Source organism: Chaetodon auriga, chromosome 3 (genome assembly GCF_051107435.1).
Source record: "Chaetodon auriga isolate fChaAug3 chromosome 3, fChaAug3.hap1, whole genome shotgun sequence".
NCBI classification, from domain to species: Eukaryota; Metazoa; Chordata; class Actinopteri; order Chaetodontiformes; family Chaetodontidae; genus Chaetodon; species Chaetodon auriga.
Window position 1 is genome coordinate 4,009,353 of NC_135076.1, and position 27,733 is coordinate 4,037,085.

Below are 27,733 nucleotides of genomic sequence, written 5' to 3' on the forward strand. Positions count from 1 at the left end.
AAATGGCCTGATGAACATACACACCTGAGCGGATTGACCTTCATTTTGCTGGTGTCTGGCTTACAGTGCAAACCTTTGTTTCCATGTGTTGTTTAAGTTTTACGCATACACAAATGCTATCACACCCACATCTTCATTCCACATCTTCCAGATCAACCAGGCCAAGCCAGAGTGCGGCAGGCAGACACTGGTAGAGCTGCTCATTCGACCTGTACAGAGATTGCCTAGTGTGGCCCTTCTTCTTAATGGTAACACACATACATACCCCTTTTAAAAACAGTGAAGAAAAAAATCATTTCTTCAGCTAATTACATCCCTCCTTGTCTTTTCCCTCTTATCTTTCTCCTTCCACACCTGCCTCCTTCCTCCATTATCTCCCATTGATACCGTCTGTAATTTCTTTTCCTCTGTTCTTTTCTTCTCACCTTTCTCTCCGTATTTTTCATCTCTTCCTGCCTTTCTGCTTCTTAATAAACTTTACCTTTCTTCCACCATTTCAGACATAAAGAAGCATACGTCAGATGACAACCCAGACAAGATAACACTGGAGAAAGCAATTGAGTCTCTGAAAGAAGTCATGACGTGAGTTGGCATGACCTCGCCCTTTCTTTAGTGATGATCACACAGCGAGTATTGTTTGATCATTTCCAAACCTCATGTGAACTCTGTCTTATCATATGAAGTCTTGACCATTGTGTATGTTGAACTTGTAATAATTGACCATTTTTGATTTTTATTCAAAGTTTTTCTTTAAAGACTTGACATATCTGATGCCAGACTTTAACTTTAAATCAGTCCTTGATGTCTCAGTCCATTTTCAGATCACTGTGAGGTTATCTTCAGTGCTGTGTCACATTATGCTCAAATCCTTTGAACTGTAGTCAAAACTGCTGCTAGGCATTTACAATAGCTGTGCGATTTTAAAGCAATGCGCGGCATGAAACTTACAATTGTAGAGAATAATAAAGATACAATTGTGGGGCTGTCAAAGTCGGCCAAAAATTACATTTGATTATTCCTTCTAAGAAAAAAAAAGTTTCCAAAAAAGTTTCAAACCATTCAAATATTTATTTTTGCCCATTATGTCCATAAGAGGGCAAACTAATACAAAGAGAGACATGCTACTTGTACATTAGTGCAACATAAACATACCTATACACACGTATACATGGTAGGTAATTATTTGCTTATATCAGCTTGTCCTAAATTTAATTTTCAATCAATGAAAGTGACATTGTGTGTAGTTTCCAGTTGGTGCTGGTCCACATGTTGTGGTAGATTTCAATATCCCAAACAAATTCCGACCACATACTATCTGATTATGGACCCTGTTTTCCCCATGTTCTTGAGTCCAAGTGACTTATGGAGACAACAATTTTTGAAGTTTATCCAGTATTTCCATCCACAAAATGGACTACGATGTAATCCCTCTTGCCGCTGTGCACCATCAATGTGCGTCCGCTAAAAGTGTTCAGGGCTCAGATTGTCATTCTAAGTAAGATCCCTACAGAGATGGACCTTTTTTGTTAAAGACTAAAATCTGTTTTGTTTAACCAGAAACAGCTGCTCTTCCGCACTCCCCAAAGCCACCAAAGACTGCATTTAATTCGTTAAACACACTTTATTCACACGTGACAGAAACAAAATCAAACTTACTCAAGCCTTATTGGTTCATCTTTCTAATGTTCCATCAATCAGCCCCAACTCTGGTTTGGTTGAAATAAACCCTGAATTCACTGAACTGGGAGAGAAGCATGGGAAAGGGCAGAAGTCAGAGACGCAGCATGGAGAGCCAGAATATTTTCACATCTTGCTCTGGAATTATTTTAACCTGACTTTATGACAGCAGAGATTACAATTTTCCAGAGTCCAACAGGATGTCTTTCAATTGCTTCTTTTGTCCAAACAGTCCAATACTCAAAAATGTTCACATCTTCACATTTGAGAACAAACAAATGTCACATGTTTGGCATTTTTTCTTGATGAACAACTAAAACAAGTGATGGATTATTAAAATTGTTCCTCTCTCCCTTTTCTCCCCACCAGTCACATCAACGAGGACAAGAGGAAGACTGAAGGCCAGAAGCAGATCTTTGATGTTGTTTATGAAGTTGATGGCTGTCCTGTAAGTTTTAGGATTGCTGTTGTTTCATGTCTGTGGCTCTGTTACAGCAATAATTCATTTTTCATATTAATCCATTGGGCAAACTGAACTAGATCTGTTGTAGAGTGTGTACAGGTCAGTCAAGCCATAGTTACAGATTCAGGTCACAGGTACACCATGATGTTTGATCTTCACCAGATGTCAACAAGTCATCAATAAAGTGTTCCAACAAGCAGTTTTTTTTTACCTGTGAGACATTAAATAAGTCATTATTCATTTGTCATTTAAGAATATCTGTTTGAATGCCCTGAAAACTAAGAATATCTTGATTTAAAAATACAGGTAGTAGACATTAAATGTATATGATCTGTAAGCCAGTACAAAGCCTTTCCACTACACATACTTGTGTTTCTTTTGATGGTGCTGTATGCATAATTTAACAATTAATCATGATGAGAATGTCGAAAGATATGAAGAAGTAATTTGGAATTTTGAAAAGACGCCACATTGTGTTGGGTGTGTTTTGCTTTTTGCCCACTATCCCATTTCCTCCTTCTCCTTCTATGCCTCATTTACACAGTGTTACGGTCTCATATTCATTTTTCCTATTCTCATATCTCTCTTTGTTTCTCTCTCTCTCTCTCTCTCTCTCTCTCTCTATCTATCTATCTATCTGTATCTCTCCAACACATATCTTCTTCTTACCTTCTACACTTTGTCTTCCCTGCAGGCCAACTTGCTCTCCTCTCATCGCAGTCTGGTCTACAGAGTAGAAACAATCGCCCTTGGAGATCAGCCATGTGACCGTGGAGAACATGTCACGCTGTTCCTCTTCAATGACTGCCTTGAGGTGAGAATACACATAAACACCAATAAACGTGTGACTGTCTGACACAGAACATATTCACACCTAATTTACCTGTCTTACCATACTCTATTTGGAAGGTTCACCGACAGCCCTGATCTTTAACCCTTCTTGTACTTGAATCTTCACCTAGCTTTAACCTGAAACATCTGAATATATATATATATACATACACACACACACACACCACACATATATTTTTATTTATTTATTTATTTATTTTTTCGTTTTTCTTTTTTCTAAAGGCTTGATCACGCCAACGTTTAAAACAGTGAAATTTTGTAGCAAAGTCCACTATTTCAAATTGCTATTTCCATTAGATAATACCTTAATAAAAGTAGTCATTTTATGATACTATTAATCCTGGTCTCATTGTATGGTGTTCATTGCACATAAGTTATTATCAGTTTGAGAAAATTAAATAACTCTGTCCTCTAGACACCCCCCTCCCCCAAAAAAAATCTCCTAAACTACAAGGCAACATCATGTTCACCCTACACACCCCCACTCTATAAAAAATGGTAGTTACTAGATAACAGAAACCCTGCTCCCAGTCAGCACTGATGAACTGACATATAGTTGTGATGTAGTTTGCATTTGTGAGAGCATTCCAGTAGTCAGTGGTCAGAGCTAGCCTGTGTGCCCCAAATTTTGCTCATCCCTCTCCTCCCCAGTGCATTTCAATTTCAAGTAGCTCTTGATAGCATTACGTACTTGGTCTCAAGGTACCAAACTTGCTTTTCCCTCACTGGCTACCACACTGGTTGCCACGTATGGGTCTCAGTCATAGAGCAGAGCAACTGGGTTTTGCTTTGGACCGGCATGCATCACACTGTATGTGAGTGCGTGTAGGCCTAACCAATCAAAAATCTTTTCTGTGGTTCATGGTTAACCATTGATGTCCCTAGTTCTGAAACACTGTCTTGGCCATCAGTGAAGGTGGAGACTGGCAGTTAGCACCTCGGAGAGCATTTTTCGTCCTTCAATTAAAGGCCTAATGACTGGCATGATGTACAATCCTGAGAACAAATTCATGGAGAAGTAAGTGGCGCAGTACCAAGAAAGCAGAAAGAAGTGTGGTGAGCTATTGTGACTGATTCGAGCTAGAGTGGATCCCTGTGAGTAGTCACACCGTCACCAAGCTTGTTAAACCACATAGAATTTCTGGTATGACCCAGCCTTAAAGCTGCATTTTAGGCTCAGTTTGTGATCGCATTTTTACATTTAATTTGCGAAACATATCGGCCATGAAGTGTTCTGTAATTTTCAATGTTTTATTTTATTCATTCCACACATTTATTCACACAGTTTGAAGTTACAGAGAGAGCCCATATTAATAGATAGTGCTGTAAATGAGCCAGTTTAGCCATCCTGTCAGCTGTCAGCTACTCTAACCTGTCAGCTTTTCTCCTGCAACATAAACATTGAATATGAGATTATCAGTGGACGTCTTGGTGAAGCGCACACAGAGTGTTCTCTTTATGTTTAAATGAAGACAGGAGTTATTAAGCTACTGTGCAACATAGGCCATCACATGCAGCTTGCTGTTGGGTCATTCCCTGTACATAAACGACAGTGTCATCTCCAAATATTTGATCTCAGACTCATTGCACACAGTGGGGAGGTCTTTCATGCTGAAGCTGAACAACCAGCGACCCAGAATTGAGCCCTGAGGGTCACTGATGTCTCATCTAAGGGTTGATGACAGCTTACTATTTATTGTGACCATCTGTGATCTGCCTTCCAGATAGGATTGCATCCATTTAATAGCATCAGAGGAGAAGCTGAACATTAAAAGCTTAGCAAGTAGACCACCATGATCCACAGTGTCAAAAGCCGTCTTTAGATATAAACTCTTGATTCCATTGGACACGGCCGCGGTGTGGCCAATGAAGCTGATCGTGGCCATTCTAGACAATGCTTGTCATTCCACCAGAAGTGACGCAGCGTGTTTTAGAGGCATTCCAGAAGCTGATCTCCACAGAGCATACGTAACTTGTCAAACTGTGCAGAGCAGATCGAGCCGGGCTGGAAGTTAGACACAGGTACGACATAGAGAACCCAATTTATCTTTAAATAAAACACCCCGTGCACACTGCAACAATAAACACAATTAAAACAAACAAAAAGAGCAACCGTTTGTTGACATAGCCTACTTACCTATGAAAGAAACCTAAATATCAAGGGAAAGTGACCAGATAAAACAAATCTGGAGCCAACAAAATCTGGTAGGCAAAATGCTCTGCCACTGAAATTCTTCTGAATGGAGTTTGAAGCTGCGCAGAGGGTGGAACAAAACCGCTTTGCAGTCAGAATGTGGCCCAGCCGTGCCCAGTGGAATGTCACCCCAAGAACATGGCCCCAACACTCAGATTTCTTATTCACATGGAGAAAGCAATTAGTAGTTTCCATTGAATGGTTACATCTAAACCAAACTGCATGTCTGAAGGGCGGAAGTAACAAAAAATGAATTGATAAAAAAGGAGGCGATGTGAATTGAAAAATGGAGGAGTAAAAATGGAATTTATTTCCGGCCAAAATGTCAAAGCTATGTCAATCAAAAGCCATGGCCACTGACTGGCCACTTTTCCCAGCAACACTGTGAATGTTTATGTGCCAAGAAATCCCCTGGGTTTGCTCACAGATCCCACAGCCTTTGTGCCTGATTGACAGTTTGGAAGAATTTCCACCTCTTGCATTTAATGACTGCAGAGTTGAAGAGTTTATGCTTCCTTTTGATTAACTGTTGTGTTGTTTCATTATTTTGAATGACTGCTGGTGGTAGTTGCCTCGTAATGGTATTTAGAGTCAAGTTAAATATAAGAAGACAATGAACTCAATGTGGACACTTTTCTAGCTCATGTCAATTCCTGGACAAGGAGTGGGAGAGGGAGATGCATCGGAGTCTGAGACATGCATTGTAATTAGGTTTCTTATTGCCGGCATTGTGGCATCCCAACATGGTCACACTGACATGACCATTAATAGTGGTATATATATATGGTTTTCATGGTGACATGACAGAGATAAAACGCAGAATTGCACATCCACTCATTGTGAGATTGTCTCTGTTGAGGTCGCTGTGATTGTACAATGTCATTAGACTTTTGAGGAGCAACACCTGCCCCATTGCCCCCTCCTTGCTCAGCTATTTTGCAGTTACCATTTGCCATTGTTTGCTCTCCTTTATGCAATTTAGTATTCTCACTAAAGAATTTTTTTGAAAGCATCCACATTTGCTCATATCCCTTTTCTGTAAGGGAGTAGAATGTTGTTATTCCTTCTGTGATCCAGGATTTTAACCCGTGAGCCATTTTATTGGGCTTGATCGTCGGATCATATGAAGCATACCATTGAATTACTTGTAATTTGTGGTCTAGTTTATATTCTGCTCTTGTCATATTCCAGATTTTTAATTGAACTTTGATCCATGGATTTTGTACAATATCTATAAATCTTGCCACTTTTTTGCGGACCAGTGCTGCATGAACTGGGGCATGGAGAGTTCAGTGTCTTTCAACCTGGCGTGAAATGTCTTGATGCACATGTTAATTAACAGTCTAATCTGGGCTGCGTGAAATAATCCTTAAAATAGGTTAGTACCATTCCTCCCTCCTCCATTCATTGAAAGCTGTGTTGTTTTGAGTTTAACCTCTGCCAAATAAATCTGGAAATCATTTTATTTAGTTCAGTTCTGTTTTCAAATTTCTACAGTAGGTGCTTGAAATAGGAAGAGATATCGTGAAAGAATGTTTTTATTTTCAGTCTTATCACTAAAACCAAGGAAAGCAATGAGGAAAGAATTCTGAGCCTCCTGTCATGGGGGAGGTCGAGCATTCTTTTCAACAAGTTATCCAGAAAACCAACCTTGTTGGTGCCCCTTTTATTACAGGTATTCTCTAAATCCTTAAATTATTTGTCCACGCTTCACACCCCTGCTCTGGCAGCCTGGCTTGCAGACTAGCTTTGCACTGCATTAGCTGCTTGATTAGCGCTGATGTTGATTGAAAAAGGTCTCTGTCTCTGTTTCATCAGTTCTCCCTTCTGCTTCATCCAGTCTGTAGTTTGCCCTCTTCTGTTCTTATTTGATGTCAGGAAGCTGTTCCCTGTTGTCTCTTCTGAGCTTCTGAAGTTCGTTGACAATACTTCACAGGCTAGCTTCAGGACCAACCTGGCAATGTGTATACAGGCCTGAAGAGCCGCTTCAGCTGCCTTGCCTTCTTGTAGAAACGTCATTCTCCATTATTAAACAAAATGTGCACTGGGACTGATAAAACCAAAGGTTTTTGGGGTTATTTCACAAAAATGTCAGGGAGTTCGAAAATTAAGCAGCCACCCTTTCAGTGGCAGACTCAACTATTAAGTCTAACCACACCCAATATTGTATATATAGAAGTACAACAAGTTGCTGCGTCACCTGAAGCCGATTCATCAATTTAAACTGTGATATTATTCAGCCAGTGATGTTATACCTGCATCTCCTTTGTTTTTCTTCCTCTGGAGCTTGTTTGTTGAGGGAGACTCAGCATGGATCTCAGTTGGTTCTTAAACACATGCTGAGATCCATGTGCACATTTAGTGATGAGGAGGAAAGGGGCGTTTTGCAGAGCAGCAAGATAATCTGTAAAAGGTAATCGATGCACGTGTGTGCAGTCTGTCATTGCTGACACAGTCAGTGTGTGTCTTAATTAGGGGCGACATAGGACCAGAGCAGGGCAGGCAAACATGGAAGAGATGAGGTGGGTGGCTGCACTGATTCAGGAGTGTCAGCAACTCCTCCCACTGAATGTGAGTGTGTATGTGTGTGGAACAGCCACACGTGGATTTCTGACAGTTTTCCATGTAGCCTTCTATGTATATTGAGTGAATGTTGTGTTGGAGTGGGTGGCCAAACCACTCGCCTCCACCATCACTAATCATTGACTAACTCTTGCATTCATGTAAACGCTCTCTCTGACCCTCTTCTCTCACCATGCCAAAATAACACTGACCTATGATGTAGTGACCTGTTTCATCCTCTCCTCCAGCTCTCTCGTCTTCCCTTTCTCCTTCTCTATTTTGTCTTTCTCAGCATCTAATTAATGTGGCATTAATGAGTCGCATCATTTACCTCTATGAAGGCCTCATTGATTTATTGCCAGGTACCGATTGCACCTCTAAGAACCCACACTCATTTCAGAATCGCACACACTCTCAAATCACGTATGGGATTGTTATATGGAAGTTACCTTTCTTCACAAAAACCTCCAAAGTTGCTGTCTGACTTTGAGTTTGTGTGTGTGTGTGTGTGTGTGCGCGCGTCTCTGCAGATTGCAAGGAAGCGACACAAGGTGATCAATACATTCAAGAGTCCGCTGGGACAGACGAGACCACCGCCACCGCTCAAACACATTGCACTGATGCCGCTGTCCCAGATTCGAAGAGTTCTGGACCTGCAGGACACAGAGGGTAACACAGTGACAACATACTGTTCATTACTTCACCCCCATGTCATTTGAGGGTGTTCTTTGTTCTCAATTTTGCTCAATTTGAATATCCAAAAAGTGTCCCTATAATATAGCACTGACAATGACAACAGTAACAAACCAACTCCAAGATATCTGCTCCATTTATGTGAACACAAATGGTAGAAGCCAGTTCTGAGTATGTTCATTCAAAGATGCTCCATGCTCTGAGATCTAAGTTGGCTGCTAAACAGCATCCATTCCCAAGGTGTATTTTTTGGTTTTAGGTGTATTATATAAAGTATAATGTCTCTTTAGTAATTTCTTAAATTAAGCATGTTGATTGGGAGCTGAATCAAATAGGTTTCGTTTGAGTCACCAACAAGAAGACATTTTAAAAAATAAAAAGCTTCCATAGGTAAGTTCACAGTTTGTGAAATCAGCTGCCCATGAACGCTGAAGCAGGGTTTGCTCGCTGTAATCCTTCCTCCTGTCCTTACTGACCATTAAAACATCCCTTACTAATGTGCTTTAATACGTTGAAAGCACAGTGATGCAGGACAAAATCCACAGCCCTCCTTTCATGTACAAATGAGTTTATCTTCAGCTTCTATGATTTTTAAGATAATTATATCATAATAAAAGTGCATTAGGATATTATAACACTCAATGCTTGCATAGTGAGTAATAAAGAGCTTGCGCTTTTTTTCCACTTGTGTAATATGACATGTTGTGAGTAGAAAGTGTACATGCCATGGACACTTCTCTTGTCTGTGGAACTTTTTTTTTGAGGGAAGTATTTAAAGCATAAATTTCACATTTAGAATTTAGACCCTCAAACTGGTAATTATTCCTGTTCAGTGATTTGTGATTAAACCACTAACGGTGACACTCTACACCTACAGGGCTTGACAGTAATCTGCTTTCCTATTGCTGCTGTCACAACACAAATGTTTAATAGGTGAAAATGGGAAATGAAAACAGAACTTAAATGATACATATCAGCATCACAGAATTAAGCAACAAGAGAACTACCAATGCTGATGAAGCCGTTCTCATTAAATCATGGGAGGATAAGTGGGGCAGCAAAAAGGCACAGGGCGGCAAACAGAGAGGACACCATAAACATTACCACACGTCTTTCTATGAGCTTCCTCATCAGCAGGGTTAAGTATCATTAAAGTGGATATCTCCCACCTTTCATCAAAGTCCTGGAGTTTTTCCTGCTTAAGGACAGCTTCAAGATCCCACATTCAGGATACAGTGTGACACACTGACAGGAACAAGTGAAGGAGGTTCAAAAGCAAGTGTTTCTTACAGTATGGTGTTTCCTTTATTCTGTCTGCCCCTGTAGTTTCATGTGAGAACACATTGTTTCAAGACAGATGCTGTTTTCATACAGGGACCAGTTATGATTGATGTTTATGGAGTTTGGATGAAGCGCTGAAGTTGATTTGTCTTGCATATTTTTTTTCTTCCACCGCTTCTGTGTGCTCTTGTCTTCCCATCTGTTTCTCTTCCCTTTCTCCCTGTCCAACACCCTTCCTCAATCATCCATATCCCTTTCTATCTCATTATCTTCATCTCAATTTCTCTTCACTGGCTGATTTCCCTCCTCCCTTCTTTCTGTCACTGTTCATTATTTCCTTTCTCTCACTTCATCATGGTCCATCTATCTCTCGCTCTTTTGCTTCCTTCCTTCAGAATGTGTGAATGCATTCGCCCTGGTGGTTCGCCCTCCAACTGAACAGGAGAACTTGTTGTTCAGCTTCCAACTGGCCGGAGAGGAAACAGTTAAAAGCGCCTGGCTGCAAACTCTTTGCCGCCACGTCGCCAACACCATCTGCAGGGCTGATGCGGTGAGTCACCACACACTCACGTACACACACTACAAAGAAAGTAGGTAGTTTGACTGATCGGCAGGCAGGCAAGGAAGCTGTGGTAGCTCTGTCAACAGCAGTTTACACTGAAAGAAAGAACCCCTGCAAAAGCAAATTGTTCAAGTCACCATCCTCAAGCCACAGGAAAAAGCACTGTACTGCTGGCAATTATTGCATTGTTTCAAAATTTGGAACAGAAAAAGTCTTCACAGGTGGACCCGGGACCCATATGGGTTCAGATCCATGTTTTATATGGTCAGTCAGGTCCCGTTATTACCACAGGTCTTGAATCTGTTTGATATTATGTGTATAACCTGAGTGGATCCCTGTGTGTATGTTGTAACTTATGTGTGTTTTAGCCCATTGACTACAGTCTTGCCATCAGTCCTCCCCTTGTGAGGGTTCTAATGTGTTAGAGGTGATGATTGAATTGCACTGGTTTAGAGCAGGACTTGTTTACACTGCTAGCTTCGCTGGGCTTCAGCACTGGAGAATGACAGGATATGGGCTGTGAATGAGTGTAAGAATGGACATATATTTGCCTGAAACATAGTAACAGTTACGGTAACACTGTAAACTGCTATGATCACATGCTCTCACTCTTTCGATGTCTATTCAAATAACAAAACTATGAATATGTACTCTGTGTTAGGAGGTGGGCCATGTATGTTTGAGATGAGACCTGGCACCAAGATCAATTATTCTGAAGCAACTTGACATATTATCTACCAACTCCTAAATTTGGATTTCGATTTTTAAAAGGTCCAATCATCTCCTGTACTCCTTAGCAAACGTTACTCAAACAGGAGGGAATAATGGATTTGTTGGGGACTATTTTCAGCTCTGGATTAATCCACATTTGTTGCTCTAGTGAGAATTTCCAGCAGCAGGAAGGATTTGTACAAATACACAGTAGCTTACTGTGTGTGTGTGTGTGTGTGTGTGTGTGTGTGTCTGTGTCTGTGTCTGTGGTAATAAATGACCATGTCACCCATTGCACTCACTGATGTATTTTTAATGGTTTTTGGACAACAACAGTGCTTTATGGCAGAGAGGAATACAGGCTACACAGCCAATGTTTGTTAGTTATATATGTATTTAGTTATATAATTCCTTGCTGGTTTTGGGTCTTTTCATGGGATTTTTTGAGTAAGAAAAACATAGAACATCGCCTACCTTATCTTTTGATGGTTTGGGGAAATTATGGAAAGCTGACTTGTTATGACCTGATAAAGCTTTATGATAATTGAGCCTACTGGAAGATTTGGAGGTGAGGCTGTCTGCTGTGTTTAGCAGAGCAAGCAGCAGGGGGCGATGTTGGCCTCTGTCTGCCTGCTGTCTCGCAGCTGCATTCCTAATGCTGTTTTCACTGGGTCAGCGCTGCAATGTGAATACCAACGAGATAGAGCCTCACTTGTTAACAGGCCCTCTGCAGGGTAAGGGGGGAGAGAGAACTACAGACTGTCTGTGTATGTGTGTGTGCAGCAACGCGTAATGTATCTATTGGTATTGATTACATGAATTGCACACTTCAGGTCATGATTTATTATATTGAGTTTGAGGCTGTATTGTTTTTTGTCTTGTAACCAGGGGGATCTGATTCAGTGTACAGACCCAGACTCACTACAGGTCAGCACCAAAGATATGGACAGTACCCTAAGCAAAGCCTCCAGGGCCATCAAGAAGACCTCTAAAAAGGTAAAGGCAGAAGATTTGGTTTCTCATAATAAACCTTTCCAACTGCACCTTTTACAGGCTTCCTTTTACTGCATAAGGCTGTTTACTTTTACAGACTGAGTCACTTTTCAAAGCTATCCGTCTACACAACAAAGTGTGGTGGAAATAGGGGGCTGATCGAAACAGAGGGCAGCACCACAGCTCGACTTATTTCTGTTGACTGCGCTGACGCTCTCAAGCCCGGTGCTGAATGCAGTGAAGTCAGCTAAACTAGTTTTGAACCAGACGCTGGTACAACCTCCTGCACTGCTGTCCAGTGTGATTGACTCTTCATCTGACAGAGCTGTCAGCAGCCACGCAGGAGAGAGATATGTACCTGAAGTGCAGATTCTGAGTTGACCTGAATGTCCTCATTTGGGTAAAGCCCTAGTTGAGACTGACAGGACTTTATAAATGGTAGTCCAGATCATGAGGTAAATGTTCAAATGATTTCATGCTGAATTACACGGGGGCATGAATGAAATTACGCACAAGACGTCTAGCATAGACCTTTCCCTTTGATGTAATTGTGCAGTCATAAAACAATGGGCTGCGACTGCAGTCTGCCTCAGAGTTTTTTTAGTTCCTCTTTCCAGCTTATCCAGAGTGGGCAGCTAGAGGATTTGAATATTTAACAGAACAGAACCATGATACTGCCTGAAAGAATCTTTGGAACAAGCAGATAAAGATATGTGACATTGTCAAACAATGTGTGAAAAATGGTTCATCTGATTTTAAAGCTGCTTAAAGAAATATTGGAGGGAACAACTGAGAGCAGTGAAGGTGTTGAGGTCAAAGAAAGGGCAGTCTCTGCGTTAAGAAGTTGACTGCTTTTCCTCATACTGTGACCTAAAAAACATCCACATATGCAGAAGTCACCAGCTGTTATCTGTTCAAGAAATAGGTTTGCATGTCTTCATTGCATATGTGAGTACGACTTAAATAGATAAAACAGGTAAAAGCACATAATAATCACATATAATAGCACAACTACTGGCTAAATATTTGGCCTCTTATAAAAAGCATGACTTGTCAGCTGCTGATCCTTCTCAGTAGCTGACACAAAGGCTAATAACGTTGTGGAAGCTGAAGGTCAACACTTATAGCCTAACAATTGCAGTTTTAGGGTGGCACAGAACATTGGCATGCAAACATTTGGTCAAAATTTCTGTTACTGTCAATAGCTAAGGGAGTAAAAGATCATCAAGTTTTAAGAAGAACCAAGCAGCAGAACCAATGAGTTTGTGGTCGACTACAATGCTTCTAATATGGATGCTGCTGCAAAGAAGCTACAGATTCTAAAACATGGATGTTTCACACATCTTCAACCTGACAGCACAGAAGATCTTTACAGCCAGCACAGTTTGAAGGTGGACACCCAAGAATAGTGGCACCAATTCAGTATCTGACCAAACGTGAAATATGGTCACAATCTCACCTTCTGTTCTGAGTTATGGTGTTGAATAATAGCCAGAGAAGTGTGTTTGCACTGACCTTTGACCTTTTGGAAATAAAAATACTCTGACTCCTCAAACTTTGTCCCAGCAATGAGAAACCATGCTGCCAGCCTCTCAGCTACGTAGCACTTTGGAAAATGAAAGTAATTGATGTCTACAAAGTAGGAGAAGGCTACAGGAAGATAGCATTCAAAGATAGCTGTCAGGTTGCTGTTTTCTCAGTTCATAGCGTTCTTAAGAAATTGCAGTGAATACAAATGGTGAAGGACACTGTTTGACTGCAAATTACATTCAGGAAGATTCAGAAGAAGTTAAAACAGAGAAGGGCGTAGAATTTCATGAAAAGAAAATCTCTAGAAGTGTCAAGGGTGATGTTGGATTGATCATGATTTGGGCTTGTGTTGCAGCCAGTAGCACAGGGAGCATTTAGCTGGTAAAGGGAACAATGGCTTCAATTAAATACCAGGAATTTTTTGGGGGGAGGGGGGGTGACTTCAACAACAGGTTAATGATCCGAAACACACCTCAAAATCCACAATGGACGACCTCAAGAGATGCATGCTGAAGGTTTTGCCATGGCCCTCACAGTCCCCTGAACTAAACATCTTTGAAAATATGTGGATTGACCTCAAAAAGCAGTGCATGCAAGATAGCCCAGAAATGTCATAGAACGAGAAGCCTTTTGCAAGACTGAATGGGTGAAGGTCTCCCAAACAATAACTGAAAGACTCAAAAAACCTTTACAAGCTATGATACTTGACAAAAGAGGTGTTACTAAGTACTGACCATCCAGAGTGCCCAGACTTTGTGCCTGGGTCTTTTACATTTTTGTTATTTTAAAACTGTAAAAGATATAAGTAAAAAGTCACCTTGCTTAAAATATTTAAAGGATGCATCATCTTTACTTAACTATTCACAGTAACAGACATTTTAACCAAATCTTTGCATGCCACTGTATGCAGTCCGTACAGTGTCAGGGCTTGGTGTGATTGTAATTGCACTCCTGACTTTTATAAGACTAATGTGAGGCAACAAAACTTTTCCATTTTCATCACTGGGATTACTGAAGTAATGATAATCCAATCATTTTCAGATTTTGAATGAAGTAATCAATCTGAAAACATTTAAGTGGTTACCTGATAAAGTGCCTGGAAAAAACTGTCAACTTAATTTCATCAACAAATTAACTTTCATTGTTAATAGAGCCTGACGGAGCAATCAGCTGGGTTGATGTATTGCCAGATAATAGTTTATTGCTGATATTATGCTGTCAACATGTATGTTTGTAAGTAAGTAGCAAGAAACATCAGTGGAGACATGACAGACATGTCTGAGGTCATGTCGATGGTAACAGAGAGCATGCTCAAGATTTTTGTGTAATGTCAAGTGTCCCATTCACTACGTAAAATAAACACTTGTTGATCTTGAGTTTTTTAAAACTCTTTAACATGTACATCTTTATCAGTCAAGTTTGAGACATTGTCTAAATCTGCTCATCATGTGATCACTAATCCATATAGAAAGAAGGCCTGTGACATGAGTATGGTTGGATGTTTGTGTATTCTAATTAATGTTAAATTGGCCACATTACCCTTTTTATTAAATCAAATGTAATAATTAAACAAACTGTTTGGCTTAAAAAACTTTGTAAATGAAACCTTTTATACTTGATGCTCTGAACATGTAATGCCTGCTACAGGCAGTTCTGACAAAAAAAGTCCTGTAAGTGATGTGTTCTTGTATGTTTGGAAGAAGTAAAGATCAGTCGGTCAGCGGCGATGGGTACTACATGCAAACAGACAAAAATCAATGCTGCCTACAGATGCTGAAAATGAAGTGGCTGAGAATCCAAGAGGTTCACTGCAAAAATACCATGACGAAGAACTGTATACAAAACATGAATTCAAACATTTGTGTTTTGTAATTGTGTGTGTACGTGTGCTAGGTGACGAGGGCTTTTTCTTTCACCAAGACTCCGAAGCGTGTGATCCAGAGGGCGTTCATGGCCAATGGTACTCCAGATGAGAAAAGCCAGAGGCTAAGTTGTGAAAACCGCGTCTGCAGCAGCTCCACGCTGGCTGTAAGTTTAAACATCCTGTTTCCTCTTTGAAGAGTTCATCAGTTCGTAATATGAGCTGTTCTGATGGTACAGCAACAATAACGTAAAGTGTGTCTACTTTCTTTTATCTATCTTTTATCTGTTAACCTTGGTCAGGATTAACTAATACACTAATGTAGGCATTTTCCAATAGCATGTAATCTTACACCATTCATTCACACTTTGGAGAAAATGGGAAGAAAAGGAGACCGTCTTTTCTCATATTCAAGTTCCTCTTGATTGAAAGACCAATATCTCTGTCTTGGTTTACTTACTTCATATATACTACCTTCAATAATCAAGATACGTTTCCTGAATTTCCAAAAGTGTTTCCAAAATGTGTCTACTTTGTCTCACATCACAATTAATACTGGGTGGCTGTTGGCTGTCTCTCTGTCAATCTATCTGTCCATCTGTTCCTCATTTCCTTTCTATTCTCTCCATCTCTTTCTCCTTTTGTTGAGAACCAGGCAATTGATCTCTCCATCAAACCATGATGGAGCAGCTTTCAGTCTGTGTCAGTCCTTTTGATCAAACTTGACTAAAGAGCAGTAAAAGGGCTTCTGCTCTTAAATGTGCTGGTTTATTTATTTTATTTATTATTTTTATTTATTTATTGCTGTTTTGTAGTACTGTGTTATTTTAACAATCTCCTGACTTATTTTCTTTCACTTTAAGGCCAGTGTTTAAATGGTTGATTTCATAATGCTGTATTTTCATTAAACAAGGTATGAAGTCGAAGAAGTCGACGTCTTCGACTTCACACCCACTCGAAGAAGAAGGAAGAGTCAAATTCCCCTATTATTCAAAGCTTTTACACGCTCTCCAGTGACACAAGGATGTAAATGCAGTGTTTTGGCAGCTATATTGCAAATTAATCGAAGGACAAATATCAAAAACACATTTTGCAGAAAATTCTTTTTGCCCATATTAGTTAAGATTAGGCAGGGACTGAGCCTCCAGTGGTCTCGTGGTTAAGATGCATTCCATTATAACCACAATGACCCCAGTTTGATTCTGGCCACAAAGGCGGAAATGTGCATATTATATTCAGAACGCCTTACACACGGCCTACACGTGCTTCTGTTTCACACATCTCAATCATTTTCAAAGAGGACACAATGCATAAAACATATTTCCACTCCCAGCGTTGACCATATGTCTCTGAATGTTGTCCTACCCTTAAGTGTCATTTATATTCTGCGTCCACATGACAGACTGTGTGTAGACCGATGCCCATGTCAACATATCAGCGTGCACCCAGCGAACTATGATGTAACATGTAACGCACCATGTCATCACATGCATATAGATCATTCTGCCTGCTTCACCGGTCCAGTGCAGTTTCACAGGTTATCTTGCGACAGAGAGGTTCTCCTGCAACAACAGAGCAGCCATCTTTAAGCACAACCATCACACATGATTGTGGCTATGATGGACTGTCATTAATGTATCAATCCACCAATTTGACTGGAAATCATAATCAACTGTGATTTGGTGGCATTATCATCATCTATGATAGATCAATCAGGGAGTTAGTTTACATGTTTATATCTACACAAAAAGACACAAAAAAGTAATTGACTAAATACAGTTTAGAAGTTTAGATTTGATTAGCATAGCACAGACTGCTGTAAAATGCAGAAATCATTCACAAATAGTGAAAAAAGAAAAAGGAATTGATTGCATTTCTCATTTGCATTCCACTCCATTCTAACACATTCGGCCTTCTTTAGCAAAACATGTTTAAACTTTTTTTTTATGAATACTAATATTTTGTCTGAGTGGCATATGGCCCTTTGTCTGTGGAGGCTGAGACAAGAATGACATGCAATAATGTCCCTGGTCAATTTGAGCTCAAAAAGTTGTCAAATGAATATGTAATTGTCAGAAGTGGTCCTTCGATGTGTATGTTAACGGCTTCAGGTAACTCCTACTCATCAGTGGAAGCACAGTGTGTTTTCTTCTTGAAATTGCCTGTGGCACTTCCTTTAATACAAATACAGCAGGTGAGTCACAGCAACAGATAATGCATCTGAAGAAAAGGAACTTAAGTGGAGCAACTGATACAAACCTGCCTACTGAGGACCAGGCGATGAAATGCTGTTTTGTTTCTGCCTCTTTCATTTCTAACCTTTTTTCAAAATCAGAATCTGCTTTGTTGGCCAAGTATGTGCACACATACACTGAATTTGACTCAGGTTTAAGCACAGCGCTCAATGTACTGGCATAGGAAAAAAGACACAGCTCAACGAGGACAAAAAGCAATGGGTACTTTGATTTCAGACAGAGGTAGACAAAAGCAGGCTTCTCATTTCAAGCTGGACGCTGGCTTTTCCCAGCTGAAATGACACCTGACGGAAGCAGATTTTGTTGTTTGTAGCTAGCAAGCTAAATATGTTAATTTTAGCTTCATGAATTGGATGAAAGTGCTGTTTGCAGCAGAGTCATCTTAAAACAAAAACTTACTCACAGGTTCTCAAAGAGGCTTTTGATGGTTACAGACATGCTATCATGTCTGAGGCAAAAGTTAGCATCCTCATCGGTGGATGATCCATAGAGAATAACAAGTTTGGCTTGGGTTACTACAGTAAGAAGTCCCCCAAATCCAATACCAAGCTGCTAGCATCAGGGACCAGCTTTCACACAGTGGGGAAATACTACCTTCTTCTTTTTGCTGTAACCCCACAAAATAATGTGCTGGTAGTATGTGATGCCCGTGGCCATGATTAGACAGTAGCTGTTTGGGGGATGAGCTTAGTGAACAGTCGCTGACGCTTGAGAAAAAAGCACAGTGTTGGTCTGTCCAGGTATGTGATTTTAAATGTCCTCCTGCATATGTCTTCCCTGTTCTCCCTAAAGACGTACTGCCTGCCATTTTCGTGCTTATGTAATATTTATTCTCTCCTTCCGTTCTCTTTTATCCTCTTTCAGATGAAGATGTGATGTGTTTCTGTCTTTTGTTTTACCTTCTGAGGATTTCCTCTCTCCTTGTTTTCATTTCGTTTTGCTTCAGCATGTCTATTCTCTCTGTCTTGTCTTGTGTTTTTTCATGATATGTAAATCCCTGCTCCATATGTGTCCCCTCCAGATGTCTCGCTCTGCCTCCACGTTCAGTTTGAGTGATTCTGCCAAGGGCAGTGCTGTGGTGCAGCGCTCTAACTCTCTGGACCATCCTCCTGTCAGAGCCAGGGTCCCTGTCTGTATGCGCACCCCTTGCACCCCAGCCCAAAACCCCACCAATAGCCCCGGCCCCAACACTGTCCCTGAATTCGGCCAAAGCCTCTGTCCCAACTATAACACTCGAGAACGCAAGTCCATTCTTCATGCTCCATTGTCAACCCAGCCAGCACAACTTCATTCAAGCCCCTACACTGCACAGCAGGCTGCCTCTTCAGTCCATCCCACTTCCACTTCCATTCCAGCTGTCCTAAACTCCAAAAGCTCCCAGCCAAAATCTAGCCATTATGTGTCCAGACACCTGCCCTCTGTAGGGTTCCAGTCAAGGTCCCTGGCTCCTCAGCCAGTCAATATCAAAGGCAGGCCCTTTTCTGAGTCATGCAGGGATCCTGAAGTCCCCTTGGATCCACGCAAGGCTGTCCTGGCCAGTCCTCGCAGGGAGACTCTGCTCTAAACCATCGCTAAGTTCAGTCCTGGAGTCTGACGTGAGCAAACATTATTGTATTCTAGTTTCAACCAGGGTTGCACCTATACCATCTTTAATTTCAATTGAATCCTTACTACCTGCTGTGTTGGCCTTTTAACATCCAAATACCACTGGTGCAGTTCTGGTCCCAAATCAACTCCTTAGAAGCTGAGACGCTATGACAAAGATAGATCAGATTAATAAGGGTGTGCTCTAGAGCTGAACTCTGAACTCCAATGATTAGATAAGAGGGGGTTATAAATATATTCTGTAAGTAGTGTGGGCATAATGCTTCTCGCCACTTGAGATTGGCACAAGTGTAAAGGGCAGAGATTTTAAGGGTTGATTTGGAATTACTGTTCTTTTGAATCACCCGGGTTACTAACTGGTGGTGGTGGTGGTGACTGGGACTATTCACTAGGTGGCTGCTATTAATAGTGAGCTGTATACAGAGGGATACAGTGGAGCTAGGATGGTATAGAGCTGGGACATAAAAGCATGGTGTCCAAGTGGAGGCCTGCTGTACCTCAGCTGAAAAATACTTTGGTTTCCCGTCAGCATTTAAGTTAGCTTTGAGAGATCTCTGTTTCAGTCTGAACAGTTCCTTTAGAAAATCCTTGAAGAATCAATGTAAGTGCCATCTTAAGAAATATCAGGGGTGAAAATCCAAATGTCAAGGCACACCTTTAATTTTGGGTGCTTTGTGTGTTTTGGCTGGTTTACACACAAACAGCTCACTAAATGAAAATGTCACTGTATTCATGGGAGCCAGGCTGACTTGTGAGGTTGAACGTGTGGTGGCAGGTCACCTGTTAACTGTCCTCCATTTTAACCACTTGTGACAGCTGCGTCACTGAGCACATAATTCCCACAGGCACCTCATCTAACAGCTTAGGAAGTGCCCATTTTATTCCCATCTTGTATCAGTTTGATTTTAAGCAATTCAATTGTGTAGACAAATGTGCTACTTCATCACTGTGTCTCATTAAATGAGATGAAACAGAAACTCACAGCACGAATGTGTCTACATTTTAGAAACAGTCAAATTTTCAGCCATGGAGTCAGACTTCAACAGGCTGTTATGTATTCGTTTCAGATTCAGTCAGACTTTGGATAGAAATAGACGGTTGCGCTGCACTGCTCTGTGTAATAATTTCTCTTTTCATCCAGCCTCTCTGTAGTCTGTTGTCATGCACATGTGTACAAGCTGATTAGAAAGACGCTTGCACATATACATGGCTGAGAAATCAGCAACCAGGTGTATCTAATCCCCGACCGACTGGTCATGGTTTCCCGTTAACATGATAGTTCTGAAATTAAAAGACGAACCCAGTTACTAAAGAACATGTAAAAGCTCTGCACACTTAATTGATTATGTTGTGCATTTGCTTTCCAATAGTTAATCAGGACAGCATGTTTGGGTGGCATTTATGTAAGTTGAAAAAAGCAGAGGCCAGTGTTCCAACCATTGTACGATCAAATGAAGATGATGACACACATCGCATCAATTTAATTTTTTAACCTGAAAAATGTGATTGTGATGGGTAGGAAGGCTGAATACTATGGTTCATCTTCTCATTTTCTCTTAAGTATTTCTAATTTTAATATTTATAGTATACAAGAAAGGTGAAGGCAAGCAATGGTCACTTTGAATGTAAAAAAAAAAAAAAAAAAAACAGTTTGAACATATGTTATTGAATTTTTCGGCCTGTCCTGCACCAGCAATGTTTTTAAATCTGTACACACACCTACCAGAACTGACCCATCACCCAAAATCAGCTCTGAATCAAATCAGGACCCGACCTGAACTGTAAACAAAGGCTCAGAGCTGCTGCTGCTGCTGCTGGACAATATCGGCAAAAGCTTGGAGCCACAGAAGCACAATGACAAGAGGAAATAAATAGATAAAACACATGGATTAATGAAACACAATGATACAGACTACAAAAGCCGTGTGGTCCTTCATCTTTCCAGTGGATAATATTCACTTGCGTTTCCACCAGCTCAGACCAACATGTTGGCGCACACTCGCACCTCACCAAAACAGTGCATGCTACGCCTTTATATACATGTTATTTGTCAGCAGCTGCGGCACCAATGGCCTGTATGTCAGCTGTGCTCGACAATAAAGATTATACTGTTAACACAAAAGACCCATTTTGCTACATTTAAATAAAAAACGTATATTGTGTGATTGGTTGTGTCACCCTCACAAAGTATATTAAGGAAGCAAGGACGGTGTCTTCTGGCACAATAAGCAGCAACGTGATAAACACGTAACCTCAAGCACATTAGTTCACCTTCCCACTGCATGTTACATTCGACTGTAGGCTGTAGACTAAGACCAAAGCACAGGAGCATTTTTAACAGCCTCCACCTCACTCACAGATGCCGCCTGGTGGTTGGTGGTGCACGCAACAAATTCTTGCCGTTAGACTTAAATGCAAATGAACTTAGGTGCCTGGTAGTCCTGTAATAATGATGGTGTGCAGGGCTGAATCTGATTCAGAGTGAACTTCCTTTTTTCTCACATGGCTTTTTTTGCGCTGCTTTCCTCCTGCAGTCTGTCACAGACTGTTCAACCCAGTGCCACTCCCTCAGGTTTGGTGTACAGCCCGTCGAACTGGTAAAAGGCTGCTGTGACCGTGTTGTGATCAGTCCCTCTTACTAAAAACTGAATCTGGGTAAACTGTTGAGAGTAAGAATACCTTTGCATGACCCTGGCAATATGTCAGTGGAAGACACAATCTGTCGATGTGTGTGTGCGTGCACACACTGAATCTCAAATGGAGACATTTTCATGCACACTTGCACAAAGCAACGGTTCATTAGCATACAAGCTTAGTTATGGTTTGTAATGAGGGTCAGGTATGTTTGCCTTATGACCAAAGCTGCTCCCAACCTGGTCGTCTTCTCCAGTGAGCGCAGCCTGTTAATTTACTCGTTCATTCAGGCCCTATCATCGTCTGTGTTTCTGAAGCCTGTAGCACCACTTACTAACATATAATCAAGGCCACTATTGGCTTATTACCGTTCATCAGCTGACACAAACAAGGCAGGAGAAAGACTGTGTTTGCCGAAATGCTCGTAGAGAGCACTCTGTGTGTGCGCGTTTGTGTGTGAGTAAAAGCCAGGTGGAAAGCTACTGAAGTGTGATTGTGTTGGCAAAGGTTGCCTGTCTCAATTAGTTCAGTGCCAAGGTTTGGCTTTGGAGGCAGAGAGGCGCTAGTAACAGCGTTTGTCTTTGTGCACTCAGTAATTAAAATGAGGCTGGAGCACATAAACCGACCTTGTCCTTCATACACACACACACACACACTCTCACTCTCTCTCTCTCACTCACTCCTGATGCAAGCTAGATGGCTCACATGACAATCTTGTCTTGTTGCACAGACTTTTGAAAGTGCACATTGAAAGGCAGGTGGGATGCGAGTGTCAAACTGAGTTGAATGGCTGAATGAACATACTTCACACTTGGCACTCATGGTTCCTTTTTCCAAACAGTAACACCATGTCCTTTTACTAACTACTTGGTTGTCGTTCAAGGTTGTTTAAAGACTATTTAATTTATTCCAACTTCTTATTTTTTTAGTATTTGCTCTCATTTATTCTAACTTTGTACTCACCAAGGAAATTGCTGAGATCTGGAAACACAACAAAGTCTGATGAGGCAACAAAAACAAGCAGTGAGACAGTCAGACGTAAGCACACCCACAGACTTTGGAAATACACAGTACTGCCTTCACTTTTACCTCAAAATGTAAACTAACATTCATATGTGGTAAAAATTAAATGTAATAATTAATGTTAATTCACAGTTGACATCGTATGTGTGCAACAGGCCCTTTACTCCATTGTGCACATTTTCGAAACAAAGTGCAAAGTAATAGCTAAAAGTGCTCTGTGGCGGGTGTGAGTCAGGGGGTTTGAAATTGTCAAGAGGACCTTACAGTCCAATAAGCACATGGCCATTCGTGTCCGAGGTTGCCATTTTCTTTCACTTAAAACCACAGAACAAATCCGGGTTGTTTGTGATGATCAAGAGGTGGGCTAACCTGTTAGCTCGTCAGTCAGGTGAGGCAGTGGAAGTACTATGAATTAACTGATATTGTCAGTGCTAAAATGTAGTTCATGCTGGGTGAATTGCGTACATATGAATAATCATTTTACAGTTCACCTTAATTTTCTCCTGTGAGTAATCATGACTGCTCGTTTGTCTTGCCACATTGGACTTAACATCATCTCCAATGATGTCATAGCCCTCCTGGATCTCAGCAATGAACTTGAAGAGAACAGTGTTGTTATTATTAATGATATGGAGAATGGCCAGCAACATATGAATAGAGCCAAGTTTTAATAAACCAGAGTGATTCTTTAACAACATAATTGAGTATTAACCTTTTATCTCAGGTTCTTTTTTTTCCACCTGCCCTTAACACACATTCGTCATCGTCTTAGTTGTTCCTCTCTTTTTTTCTTTTCAGGCACATCATTCCCCCTCCATGGTCAATCTGCCTTCCATGTTTGAGAGGAAGTACCACACGTTCAGTCGTTCGACCACCCACCTCTTCTGAGACGCTGCTGCTTGAGACCCATGTTTTCTCCTGCTCTGCCTTGACTGCCACTAACCAGACCAGGCGTATGTACATAAGGTTGAAGCTACCTGTAAAGTATGGCAACCAAGTAATTGTGCATACTGAAGCTTTGCACAGATTTTCCAAATCCAGAAGAGACGGCATTCAGCCGCATCTTGAAAATGCAGTGAAGCTGGGGGCATGCTTCAGTCTGATACATGGCAGGATCAGAATTGTCCACCGGCTGTTAGAGTGTTTCCAAGCTGAAACTTGGGCCGAGTCAGGTTCAGACAATAAATCAATTGTTCTTTAACAGCTGATGTCTGTGTTGTTAGAACTCACAAGAAACATATACCTTTCTTGATCTGTCAAGGCAGTTTGGTGCGTCTTTCCAAACATGTACAAAGCTTGAATTCAGACTGCATCACAAGGTGCAAACTGGAACGGTACTGCACCATGCACGGGGCTATGAGTGTGTGATTAGCACTGGTCCTTGTAAGGTTAGTCTTACCTTTAAAAAATGAAGGATGCTCTGCTTTTAGTCTGCAGCTGTTGATGGATTATCTTGACATGATTGATTTTTTTTTTTTTCTTTTTTTTGTTAATGTGCGTAGACACGTTACATTTTGTGTTTCTACATTTCCTCTTCCTTCCTGGTTATTTACCATCGTTGGCATTGTTCAGTGAAGTGTTAACACTAACTGTAGACCAAGTAAATCTTTCCTCTGGTTTAAATGGGGAGTTCATGTCATCCCCAAATGTCCCTGGATGATAGTTTTATGTCACACTGCTAGGGGAAAGTCAAATAACATTTAATTTTCCATGTTGAGGTATTTCTGTTTAACAAATGCAGGTAGTTAAGCTCTCTGTGTGTTTTATGTACTAGTTAAAGTGAGGAGGTTCATTCTCATGCCCTTTAGCTTGTTGTGGCTCTTTTTTAATTAACTTACTCGATGAAAGACTCTTGGATTAACTGACATTTAATGTTGTTTTATTGTAGTGGAGTAGACTTAATTTCATCTGATATAATAACATTGTAATTAACCCACCTTCAAAATGTAAACTTTTGATAGCTCCAGCTTTTATAAAGCTTCTAGTTTAACATTTAAGAGGTTCAGCTGAGAGGAATAAACACACGTATGCTCTTCTTCCCTGTACGCCCGTCCACTTTTTAAAAGATCTTTTTATGTTTGTCTCTGTCTGTCTAAGAAGGGATGCTGCATCAGTGTACATATTTATTCTTAATGAATACATTTTATATCTGTTTTCTTTTTTTCTCTTGCTATTTATGTTTTTTCCACTCTTCTGTGTGACAGTTCTCTAATGCTGTTTTCACTGGGCTTCAGTCGTCTCCTATCGTTTCATTCCTATTAAATGCACTTAACATGTACCTGCAGATTGAAGCTTGTTTTTTTTTTTTTTTTTTTTTTTCCATTCCTTTGTATGTGTCTTTTATCACCACAACTTTATAAACATATTCATCCCATTCATTGGCATGGGGTGCTGACTAAGTATGCAAAGTCATTGATGTGAAAATAAATTCTTTTATTTCGTCTTTATGACCTGGAGTAAGGTTTTCTACTGTGTGTGTGCCTGTGTGTGTGCGCGCGCATGTGCATGTGTCAAGAGTGCCTAGAGGTTAATTCTGATCCTGTAAAATGTCATCTTAATTCTGCCTCATGGCCCTTATTTGCAATCTTACATACAGTATAATCGATAATTAACCAATTAATCTGCTTCAGTGCAGCTTGAAATATTGGATTCACCAAATATTCTTGGAGCCTCCACTTGAGTTTTGGATCTTTGAAGGCCTGTTTGGGATTTGCATACTACTTTGAAGCAAGCTCATGATTGCTCCTCAGTACTCGTCTGTACTTCTTGCTCATTTGATGTCGGACTTGGTTTAGAAGCTTCTGGATCCCCTAGACAAAAAGTGCACTCTCCCAGTTTCCCATCTCTTCATAAATCAGAGCTGCTGTTTTAAATTCACTTTTGAACCAACAGAGCCAGTTCAGCCTTTGAAGAAAGTAAACCCAATCCAGAAATACTGACAAATGGGCAAAACTGGGTAACCAGCAGGTATTATTTTAAGCTTTTTTTGACTGTGATAAAATAGAAAAGTTATCAAGAGCCTGGAGGATCTAACAATAAGACCAGGGAGCTGCACAAAGGTACCATGGTGATTTTCTTTAATCCTGTGTTCCCTCATTGATCACTGCAGAACAAAATCTTTTGCTTGTTTTCAAGGAGGTTGGAATAATTTCCAGACCATAGAGCCTGACCTGCCCTTCACCAAATGGGATTGTACCAAATTCTCAAAAAGCTAAATATGGTAAAGTACACCCCCCTTAATGTATCTTGTCAAGAGGGAAATCATTGATGTTAAATGGCTCCAGTCTGTTGCACTTCTGACCTGATGAATTTGAGTCCAGAATTCCCTGTCCTGTTTCAGTGGACAGAGGGTTTTATGTGAAAACAGTTGCCTGTTGCAGCTGGAAAAGAGGCTGAAATGAGACCAAAACAATAACAAGCAAAACATTGAGCTGAAAGATGTTAAAATGCAGAGCTGAGGGTCTTCTTCTCTGAGGAGTTCTCATTAATATCTACAATCAAAATCTGCAAGTGACTAGTATTTATAGCAGTCAAATGAAAGCAGTGGGGTGAAATAGCAGAAAATTGAAGTACTTAAGTATTGTACAAGTGCCTCAAAATTATACTTAATTACAGTAGCAGAGTAAATGTACTTAATTGAGGACCACAAAGTGTCTAATGAGATATGTTAAAAGGAGACCGCAGGATGAGTGCTGCTGATTGTTATGACGTGATATTTAAAGAATGAAGAGGTGGCCGTCTGAACTTTGATCCAACTGAAAGGAGTCAAAAGAAGTCCAGCTGTAATTAAAAAGGTGCAGCGTTCTGTACAGTGAGTTCATGCACCTCCTGCACAGTCAGACCTGTGCTGTGTGTCCTCTTGCCCTTTGCTTTACAATAATCACATTAACTACCCCAGAGTCGGCTGACTTCCTCACACTGAGTCAAGGTGTGTTTTGAATGGTGAGCCTTTAAATTTAGCCACATTAGTATTTATGTCACGGCAGCGGGGTGGGAAGAGGGGTGCTCCTGTTTTGTCCTCTTCACATGCAACCTCTTCAAAGCATTAGAAGATAATCTGTGTCTCCTGGATAAAGCGCGGGACGTGACAGGCTGCCAGCTAGCGACTGGAGGTAGAGTGCCATGCAGGCCTGAGGCAAGGCGAGACTGGGGAATAGCCACAATGAAAAGGCACCTCTTCACGGAGGACACTCACTCTTTTCATATTTGCCTTTGCCTTCACTTCAAAGTGCCTCTGACTGACTGTTTAGGGGTGAAACGAAAAGGGAGACTGGCTAAAAGGAAGAGGTAGGGGGGCTGGAGTGGCAGGGGTCTGCTGACTCCAAGGTACCATCATGAAGAAGGACACAGGCCAAAAACATGTAGCCCAGGTGAAGACGACAATAAATACACAGCCCAGGTTCTCTAAATACTGTAATTGAGAAAGATGTCTTCATGCAAATCATCTGCTCTGTGCTTGAATACGAAAGAAGAAATTTCCCCTCTCCAAATGGATTAGACAGAGGAGACACCACTAGAAAGAGACAGCAGTTTGACATTGAAATCCCTCAGTGGAAAGTGAAGGTGTGGAGATTGGACCTATATCATGTAAAGGAGTTCTGTACCGTGAGAGAAGTTTTCATTTTCACTGAAAGTTTCTCTTATTTAACCGTGACCCAGAACTTAGCCTAACTTCAAGCAAATCTGATGCATTCCAGACCGGAGGATTAGGAGTTTTTGGAGGATGACACACCGCCTGTAAACTTTTTCTCCCAGAAGCCTTTTCCGTATTGTTTAAGCCAGTGCTATCATTTGAGAGCCATTTTATGTATATTGTGATGTGATTATACCATGTTCC

The 27,733-nt window shown here is 40.8% G+C and overlaps 1 protein-coding gene across 1 annotated transcript in view; it reads left to right on the plus strand.

The window, feature by feature from the left end:
• Positions 1–25,233, plus strand: part of ect2 (epithelial cell transforming 2) — a 52,537-nt gene extending 27,304 nt beyond the window's left edge. Inside the window, exons 18-27 of the mRNA XM_076726220.1 lie at positions 152–248; positions 501–582; positions 2,047–2,125; positions 2,835–2,954; positions 8,279–8,417; positions 10,118–10,272; positions 11,884–11,991; positions 15,412–15,546; positions 18,656–19,229; positions 23,695–25,233. Of these exons, the coding sequence (XP_076582335.1) occupies positions 152–248; positions 501–582; positions 2,047–2,125; positions 2,835–2,954; positions 8,279–8,417; positions 10,118–10,272; positions 11,884–11,991; positions 15,412–15,546; positions 18,656–19,198 (1,458 nt within the window). The 3' untranslated portion in view covers positions 19,199–19,229; positions 23,695–25,233. The remainder of the gene's footprint in view (positions 1–151; positions 249–500; positions 583–2,046; positions 2,126–2,834; positions 2,955–8,278; positions 8,418–10,117; positions 10,273–11,883; positions 11,992–15,411; positions 15,547–18,655; positions 19,230–23,694) is intronic.
• Positions 25,234–27,733: the final 2,500 nt, after the last annotated feature.